The following is a 9,855-nucleotide window of genomic DNA, read 5'->3' on the forward strand; positions in this document are numbered from 1 at the left end:
CCCCCCCCCCCCAAAAAAAAAAAATTGAATTTGTAATTGAATGATAGCTGTCCATCTCCACCTATTAAAATGCAATAAAATTTTACAACTGTCAAGCCTTAGTGGATTTTAATAGCTTCTGGCTAAGTATATAAGTGGATGCCATGTTCCTCCCCAATCAGGATTTGTCAGCAGTGTTTCTCCCATAGTCATTGAAGTGTTTCTCCCATAGTCATTCCTGAAGACAGCCATAAGTGGCAGCTTGAAATAAACAATCCAAAGTTTTGAAGATGAGTTTCACAGCTTTTAACATTTTCATCCAATGTGTTGGAAAGGAAAACCTTTTTCTCTACTTTTTAGTTCAGCCCCTGTGGGCATGCAAATGAGACAGATGAACAGGAGTAAACTCAGAATTTTAGTTAATATTTATATGCAAAGAATGCACAGAAAAGAAGTGAAACTCAACACTTAGATTTGAGGATTTATATATATATATATTATATATTTTATATATATATATTATATATTATATATATTTATATATATATTAACAGAAAGCTGAAAAATGCACAGGCAGAGTTAATGGAAGATAAGGACTACTTTATTTATGTAAGATCAAATTCCCACAACCTGTCCGAAGTTAAGTGATTGAAAGAAGCTCTTCCTGGTTGAGGGGGAAGGGGTGTCACCTTCCTCAAAGGGAAATTTTTGCCCAGACTTCAGATAGATAAAGGGAGGTCAGGGGGAAAAAAAATCAGTTTATTAATTTAACAAATAAAAATTACAAGAAATTAAAAAGGGGATATGTTATAGAATTTTCTGCATCTGTTTTCAGTGGAAAATATCCCTTACCAAAGGGTATATTTTGGGGTGGCATATTCTGATCCTTTTCAAATGGAAAGCAAAGAATATAGCCACACCGTAACTAAATTTTATCTTGATTAGTATTTTTCAGTCCTACTGATAAGCAGCCACTTCCTTACTAAATAAACCTTTTAATATTTTCTGACCTTGTACACATACTCTTTTCTGTTACTTGTTGCATTTCTTTTTAAGTTACAAAAAGCAATATAAAACTATAAAATATATTTAGAAAAAAGGTGGAAGGCTACTCACCCATAATTCTACTACTCTTACAAACTATGTTCTTACATACTTCCTTTCAATGTTATTGTTGAACCCACGACGCAAAGAAAAGACCACTGACTCCAATTTTAAACCAAATTAAAGCAAGCTTATTTTGTGTACATGAGGGAGATGCTCAGCCACTGCCTTGCCTAAAAGCATGGCCAGAGGACACTGCCTGGTCTAAGAGCAGGGAGGTTTTTATAACACAAAGTTACAAAGGTGGGTATATTGGGAACTTACAGCTGACAGGGTTCTGGTAATACAAGGGCAGACAGCAGGTTAATGATCTACATGGCTTAACATCTCAAGGTGGGGAGTAAATTCAGATTCCAACATCAGAATTAAGGAGGAGCAGCTGAGATCTCAGGGAGGGTTGTTATCTGGTGAGGGAGAGTCAGGCACCGGTAAGTTCAAAGCACAGGCAGGAATTCGAAACAAGTTTAAAATATCAAAGTATGGTCAGGAGAAATAGAAATCTTAGTATTTTACAGTAAAACAGAAATGAATTTTTCATGACCTCATAACAAGATGGCTCCCAATCTTAAGGTGGAATTAGGTTATCTATATCTATTTCACAGAATTGTAGTGATAAGGGCACAGAATGTATAATATAACTTTTTAAAATAACATTGCATTACAAACAGTCTCCATGTTCTTAACCTCAGTCCTCATATTATTTCATAGCTGCAAAGTTTGCCTAACTTTTCTCTAGTTGTTGGCATCTTGTCTACATTTAGATTTTTTTTTTCCCCCTTGTACTAGGGATTGAACCTAGGGCCTAGCACATGCTAGGCAAGGGCTCTACCTCTGGCTATATATACCCAGCTCTTTTTAAAAAATTTTATTTTGAGACAAGGTCTCCCTAAATTGCTCAGACTGGCCTGGAGCTTGTGATCCCCCTGCTTCCTTCTCCCAATATCTGGGATTAGGAGTGTCTGGCTGCTTCCATGTTCTCATTGGGTCATCCCGCTGTTATCAGGGCAGGGCTGTTTGGAGTTGGCCTCTCCCTTCTGGGTGGAGCCTGAAACTCCTAGAACAATTTGCCTAGTTTAAGAGGTCAAGTCCCAGGCTAAAGGGCAGCCAGACCACCAAGGGCTCCCAGATCTCTGTCATTGCTCTCTCCCCTTTTGGAGGCCCAGATTTGGTGGCGCTAGCCAGGCAGGCGCCTCAGGCGCACTTCCTCTGGGCAGATGCCGAGACTCCCAGGGCTTTTCCTTGTTTTCTTTGCTTTACCTGCCCTGGCGAGGGGTGAGTCCCTCCCAGCGCTCTCTCCTTCTGTCCTAGTAATCTGCAGCGTCACCCTGTGCAAAGAAAGGAACTAAGCTGCGCTCCCCAGGCATCATGGGCCGTCTGCTGGCCTCCGAAGTACAGCAGCTGCTCCATAACAAATTTGTGGTCATCCTGGGGGACTCCGTGCAGAGGGCCGTGTACAAAGACCTGGTGCTCCTGCTGCAGAAGGACTGCTTGCTCACTCCCAGCCAACTCAAGGCCAAGGGCGAACTGACCTTCGAACAGGACAAGCTGGTGAAAGGAGGTCAGCTGGGCCCCTTGCACAATGGCACCAACTACCGCGAGGTCCGCCAGTTCAGCTCAGATCACCATCTAGTGCGCTTTTACTTCCTCACGCGCGTTTACTCCAAGTACCTGGAGGCCATCTTGGAGGAACTCCAGTCCGGTGAGCATGCCCCGGACCTGATCATCATGAACTCCTGCCTCTGGGACGTCTCCAGGTATGGTCCGCACTCCTGGAACAGCTATCTGCAGAACCTGGAGAACCTGTTTGGGCGATTGGGCGAAGTTCTGCCTGAGTCTTGCCTTCTGGTGTGGAACACGGCCATGCCTGTAGGTAAGAAAATTACTGCACGTTTTCTCCCACGCAAGCCCCTGCCCTGGGCCATCCCTCTGCGAAGGATCGTGGTGCATGCCAACTTCTACAGCTCCATCAAGGCAAGTAAACATGGCTTCGATGTGCTAGACTTGCATTTCCACTTTCGTCATGCTTGGAATTGCCTGCAGTCAGATGGGGTGCACTGGAATGAGCACGCACACCGCCAGCTCTCCTACCTGCTGCTGACCCACGTGGCTGAGGCCTGGGGTGTGGAGCTACCCTGCCGCCCACCCGCACCCATAGGTGAGCTGATCCAGGACGCCCCTGAGTGGGAACACCGTGGCCAGGCAGCTGAGAGGCAGCCCCAGGCCAACCGAGATCAATTGGACTTATCCCTGTCCCCGCCCCTGCCTTCTCCCAGGCGTCGCCCCCTGCTGGAGACCCCACGGCCCCGCTTGCGCCCCTTGCTGCCCCCTCCCGTTCCCCCACATCACATGTCACCCCCGTCCCCGCACTATCCCCAAGATTGCTACTTTTCCTCCGACCATGTTTTCCAGTCGGATCAATTCTATTTCCAATCAGATGTCCCCTCATCTACCCAGCCAGGATTTGCCTTCGAAGCTGACTTTAACTTTTGTTCCCCTCCACCTATGGCCAGCTTCTCACCCTGTTATCAGCAGCGGGCCCCAGTGGTGTACAGGGGTTTTTCCCGTTACCTAGTTCAAGGCCCCTATATGCCCTGGAGAGGGCGGCACAGACGATCAAAAAGAGGGGCCTCAGCCCCCCCAGAGTCAAGGCGCCAGTAGGTCCACCTGAGGGCCTTCATTCTCCTGCAGGCTAATGGCGTGGATTGTTTTGACCCTTCGGTTATGTTGGCACAGGCCGCAATACACTGACCTTAAGCCTTAATAGTTAGTCCATGTTTGGGCACCGTTGTGCTCATAGCTATTACAGATTACAGGACGGAGACCCGTCTGACCCATATTTGTTTCTTACCTTGTCTTCTGCATGGGGTAGGGCAGGAGGGACCAAGCATTATTCCTATCTCCCCATCCCCTATTGCCATTTCTTTTTTGTAAAAAATAAAATTGGTACACAGAAATTGTTTCACAAAATAGTTGTGGATTTGTGTGTGTGTGTGTGTGTGTGTGTGTGTGTAATTAATGGATGACTTTCCTTACAGTTTAAAAATTAGCTCTGTGAAAACAGGACACTGTTTACTGAAAAAGAATAGTTGTGGACTGGGGATATAGCTCAGTCGGTAGAGTGCTTGCTTCTCATGCACAAGACCCTGGGTTCAATCCCCAGCGCCACACACAAACTAAAAAGAATAGTTGTGACATCTTCTTAGTGAACTATTCAAAACTGGTTTGTTCAAAGTAAATTCTTCTGAGCGGTTCCATAAGAAATTTAACTTTTTTTGTGATCATATTTTCCAGAGATTCTCAGAGAATCATTTAATTTTAGAGTTAGGAAAACAAAAGACATAAAACATAACCAACACTTAGCGAGAAAACTGAATACAAGAAAGATAAGTGACTTATTCCAAGTCGTTCAGACAACCATTATTCCACTAGTCTTTACTAGTTTACAGTGGTCTCCTTGATCCTGAGATTTGAAAGCTAATGTAAAACAAGCAGAAGTCCATCAAACGTAGTCTCACTATGCAAGTGGTGGCAAAACCATCTCTGGGACCATAGCTGGAAGTCTGTTACATATATGATGAATTATGCAAGCTAGAGGGGAAGGTATGATTGTGACAGTGTTATTCCCTTGAAGAGTCCTGATTGTCAGACTTAAGAAAATTAGATAAAAATCTGGGTTTTTCTTGTTTTCTTTGGCTTTTTTTTGTACCAGGGACTGAACTCAGGGGCCTTAACCACTGAGCCATATCACCAGCCCCTTTTTATATCTTATTTAGAGATAGGGTCTCGGTGAGTTACTTAGAGCCTCGCTAAGTTGCTGAGGCTGGCTTTAACTCAGTGGTCCTCTTGCCTCTGAGGTTACAAGCATGGGCCACTGTGCCTGACAATCAGCTGTTCTTAATGACCATGTAATTACCATCATGGAATAAAACTACAAGTTGGGACAGCCCAGTCCACAGATCCCTTCTCCTTCAACTCTGACAGGTGCCTACCGTGGCTGTCACTCTGTTTTGTAGAAATGTTAACATCGCTAAGATTGTTTAAATGCTAGACCCCTTGTCCACAGGACTAGTGAAATGTTAATATTCAAATAAAATAGTCAAAAATAGGATGTTTTACTGAATTGATTCGACTGATTCGTCAGTCTCCAATACCACTACCCCTAAATTTGATAAGAGTGAGGAAATGTTAGTCTGCAAAAATGAAGATCGTGAAGTCACAAGAAATGGATGATATCAGGTAGTGATGGAAGAAAAACACAGTGACTCTTAACCCTCTAAAGGAACATGGGATTCCTGGAGAACAGGGCCTTGATCTCTACCTTTGTGTATAAAATAGTAGCAGTGCTGAGCACTTACCAGTTATTTTTCAGTGAATTAGGATGTAAAGAGGTGGCTTATAAATATGTTGATGATTGTCTAAGAGATCATGTAAGTTGGCATTTAGTCTCTGTAGCCCCTCTGAAGGAATACTGCTAAAACAGCATGAGGATGGTGGCTCTTCAGGACCCTGGAAAGAATGTTCCAGCAAGGTCAAGAAAGAGAGACATGCTTGGCCATGTAAATGTTCTAGTGCACTAGACTGTTAGATTCAGTAACATCGGCCCTCAAGATGGGCAGTTGCCTTCCTCTGGGTTCACACTTCTCAAGCAGCATTTGGCTGCTGATCTGAGTAAATTGAAACACTTAGTACTTGTATTTCCAGAAATACACCAATAAATTGGTGTTCTGGTTACTAGCTCTCTCATGAATTAGGTTAGCATGTGCTAATCCTCCATAATCAGAACATGCCTGATAAATCAAGGAAAATGAGTTTTTATATATTCAGTGCTGAGACCCACACATGATGATCTACTGTTTTATGGATTAAATTGCGCCAATTACTCAACAACAGTTCTTCTTTTCTCAGGTGGGTAGGAATTCAGGTAGATTTGGAATGCAGGGACAATCTTCCTTCACAGGTATATTAACTTCATATGGCTGCTGTAAAAAATGCCAAGAATGTGATAACACACATTTAGCCAGGAGTGATGGTGCACCTTGTAATCCCAGCTACTCAAGAGTCTGAGGAAGGAGGATCATAAGTTTCAAGGCCAGCCTGGGGAACTTAGTAAGATCCTGCTCAAAATAAAATTTAAAAAGAGGGGGAATAACTCAGTGGTAGAGTACTCCTGGGTCCAATTCTCCATAGCATTAAAAAAAAAGGAAAAGGAAAAAAGTATCTGTCTCTCACAGTTTAGGAGTTCAGAAGTCTGAAACCCATTACTCCAAAATAAAATTCTTAACTTTACCTATGCCGTAGTACCTGATCAGACTTCTTTCTGCCCCTGCAATGTTATCTTCTGGAACTCTCTTCATTATTCTTAAAGCTTTACCTAAGTCACCCTGAGTGGCTACCCTTCCCCACTTTCCTGGGCCCAACCCCCTAGCCACTGGAGTCAGAACCTGATAGCACATTCAGTGGATGCTTACATTTAATTTCATATGTATCTTGGCCTTTCTTTCAGTCTAAGGCTTTCTTTGCCCATTTTTTGCTATTGTCATCTTGTTCCTTAAAATCCAGAAACCTAGCAATGCAATCAAGCTATTGTCTGATAAAAAGAGCTAAAATTATTCAGCATTGATGAGAGAAATTATTTCTCTATTGTTGACTTAGAATGCAGGGTTCATTTGGCCCAAACTGCAGCCTCAAGAAATGGCAGCACTCAGAGCTTTTCATACTTCACCCGTCTCAAGTTTTCCGGAAAAAGAAAAATAGAAGTAAAATTAATGATTAAGTTGACATTAAGCAAGCAGTGTACGTTTCTCACAAGATTCTATAAAACTATTATACCAAAGACCAAAACTTTAAAGCTATAACTATATTTTTCCATAAGTAAGAAGAAAGCAAGGCCCAGAATTTGAAAATAAGTGGAACCTTACCTCCTGCTATAGGAGCACCATCAGCCCCTCCTTCACTAGTCAGCCATGGAGCTCTCTGCGGTAATATTCACATTAAATGCTGGAGCTGTGCAAAGGGGTAGGTCTCTTTGACAACTGTATGTTCTTGAATTCTGCAAAGGTAAGTTGTTTTGAAAACAGATAATTAACATTTATGTCAGAGCCAGGCACAGGCGCTTGCTTGTAGTCCTAGCTACTTAGGGAGGCTGAGGCAGGTGGATCGCTTGAGCACAGGGGTTCAAGACAACCCTGGACAACCTTGTCTCAACAAAGGGGTGGGGAGAAAAAGGATTTACTATTGTTTTAAGCTATTATATATTCATTTCTATAAATTCTAGAAACAATATTCTTATCCTCACAGCTTCATGAAGGATTTCTATCACTGCATGCTTAATAAGACTTTACCACTTTTTTTAATATTTATTTTTTAGTTGTAGGTGGACACAATACCTTTATTTTATTTTTATGTGATGCTGAGGATCGAACCCAGTGCCTCACGCATGCTAGGCGAGCGCTCTACCTCTGAGCCACAACCCCAGCCCAAGACTTTACCTCTTAAAGAACCATCCTGAAACATGTCCCTTTGAACCATAATTCTCTCTATATATGTATTCTAAGTGCAAGGATGTTTGCAAAATGAGTCTTTCCATAATAGCCCAATATGGAAATTCACAATGAAACTCTGAGTGGTTCTGCATAAAATCACTTGATTAAATGACTAAATTGGGAAGTCCAGAATTAGGGGACTGGGGATATAGCTCAGTTGGTAGAGTGCTTGCCTCGCATGCACAAAACCGTGGGTTCAATCCCCAACACCACAAAAATAAATAAATAAATAAAAGAATTAACAGGATGCTGAAGCCATGCAGATAGTCATTCGATAATATCAACCCCTTCCAACATCTAAGGACAACATTGTTAGGTGCCAGATTCTGATCCCAAGGAAAAGGTCCTTAAAGAACAAGAGCACCAGCAAGAGCTGCTGTGGCAGATCAGACACGCGGTGCAGAAGCAACAACCCACCGGTGTCCGCTGACAACGCCTCCTCCGGACAGCTGCCTTCCTTCCGGCTGCAGTCATGACACCTCCAAACCAGCAGACACATGGCTGCTTTAGTGTCATCGCTTCTCCTGTATGTGTCTAAATAGCATTGGTTGAGTTTTGCCTGTACGTTTTGATCTTATATTTCATCTTGGCAACTATATCACACTACCAGGTTGACCTTCCCCTATCATCATCCTCTCTAACCCCAGCCTCTCCAGGCTCCGAGGCAGTGATTATCAATGGTATTTAGTATCAGAATCTCCTGGTGGGCTTGCTCAAACTCCACTGCTGCAAAGACACCACCCCCAAGCTTCAATCCAGTATGTTCAAAGTGGGACCCTAAAATTTGCATCTCTAGGAAGTACTTTTTCAGAAGATAAGGATCATACTTTGAAAACCACTAATCTAAGAGTTTTTTGGTTTGGGTTTATTTGTTTGTTTGGTTTTTCCCCTCAAATAAACGTATAAAAACTATAGAAAAACCTAAATTTAGGTTATGGCAGGTATTCCCACTCATGTAGTCATAAACTAGATTTAACCATTGTTACCATTTTACCATATTATTTCTTTTTGAAAGTGTTTTTGTTATTGTTGTTTGCACCTGGCATTGAACCCAGGGGTGCTTAACCACTGAGCCACATCCCCAGTCCTTTTTATTTTTTATCTGGAGAAAGGGTCTCACTAAGTTGCTTAGGGACGCACTAAGTTGCTGAGGCTGGCTTTGAACTTGCGATCCTCCTGCCTCAGCCTTCCAAGCTACAGGCATGTACCACCATGCCCAGCTTTTGAAGTATTTAAAGTAACCTATTTCATAATATTCCATCCATAAATACTTTGTGGGAAGTAAGGATATTTTCCTGGATAACTAGAAGATTAGTATGATGTAACTTGCTGATATCATTTGATACCCAGTCCCCAAAATGTTTTCTACAGCTATTCCAACTGAGATCCACTGAGGAATCACACATTGCATTATTTGTTGAAATCTCTTTTAAACTAGAAGAGAACCCAGCCACGATATTTTCTTTTAAAGACATCCACTTGCTAAAAAGACTTGTTCTATTGAAAGTTTCATTTTTTTGAATTTGTCTAATAATTTCTTCATGGTATCATTTAACTTTTACCTTATCCCCTGTGTTTCCTATAAAGTGAATGTTAGATCCAAGAGCTCAATTATATTCAAGTGAAACATTTTTGGTAGGATACTTCATAGTTGAGGTAGTATCACAATAGTATCAGTGTATCACAATAGGAGGGACATACACTGGTTTCCCAGTGTTAGATGCTAATATTTATCACAGAAAGACAGCTGGAAGCCTACATTTTAAAGTTAGGTTTCCACATGTGCAACCAGCAAGTATCCTATGGGGTGATACAATGGTGCCATGTAAATTTCCCAACTCCTTCTCAATCTTTCACTTATTAATTTTGGAACCCATTAATAATTCTAGCTTGAAAAAACATGATATCATTAGGGATGGGAAAACTGTGATTTTCCTCATGTTATCATTACTTGCACTCCCTCTCCCACTTCCCATCCTTGTACTGGGGATTAAATTGAGGGGCACTCTACTACTAAGCTGTTAGTTATATCTCTAACACTTTTTGTTTTTTATTTTGAGATACAGTTTTGCTAAATTGCCAAGGCTGACTTCAAACTTGCAATCCTTCTGCCTCAGCCTCCCAAATCCCTGGGGCTACAGATGTATACCACTGTGCCCAGCATCTTGTATGTTGTAGCTACGTATTTTTTGTTTTGTTTTGTTTTGTTTGTAAGATTCCCCCCCCCCCC

The 9,855-nt window shown here is 42.2% G+C and overlaps 1 protein-coding gene and 1 long non-coding RNA gene across 9 annotated transcripts in view; one reads left to right on the forward strand and one right to left on the reverse strand.

The window, feature by feature from the left end:
• LOC125616649 overlaps positions 1-1,910 on the reverse strand; it is a 27,902-nt gene extending 25,992 nt beyond the window's left edge. The window contains exon 1 of the long non-coding RNA XR_007347383.1: positions 1,096-1,910. This is a non-coding gene — a long non-coding RNA (uncharacterized LOC125616649). The remainder of the gene's footprint in view (positions 1-1,095) is intronic.
• The window catches only part of Pced1b (PC-esterase domain containing 1B), a 26,421-nt gene extending 22,371 nt beyond the window's left edge, over positions 1-4,050 (forward strand). For 7 of the 8 annotated variants that reach the window (XM_048802589.1, XM_048802591.1, XM_015493252.2 and 4 more), the window contains one exon: positions 2,392-4,050. In XM_048802589.1, coding sequence (XP_048658546.1) covers positions 2,449-3,741 — 1,293 coding nt within the window. In that variant the 5' untranslated portion in view covers positions 2,392-2,448 and the 3' untranslated portion in view covers positions 3,742-4,050. Of the gene's footprint in view, positions 1-1,382; positions 1,386-2,391 lie in introns of all 8 variants that reach the window. The other variant, XM_048802596.1, reaches the window with a different exon arrangement.
• The last annotated feature ends 5,805 nt before the right edge of the window (positions 4,051-9,855 follow it).

Source organism: Marmota marmota, unplaced genomic scaffold (assembly GCF_001458135.2).
Source record: "Marmota marmota marmota unplaced genomic scaffold, marMar, whole genome shotgun sequence".
NCBI classification, from domain to species: Eukaryota; Metazoa; Chordata; class Mammalia; order Rodentia; family Sciuridae; genus Marmota; species Marmota marmota.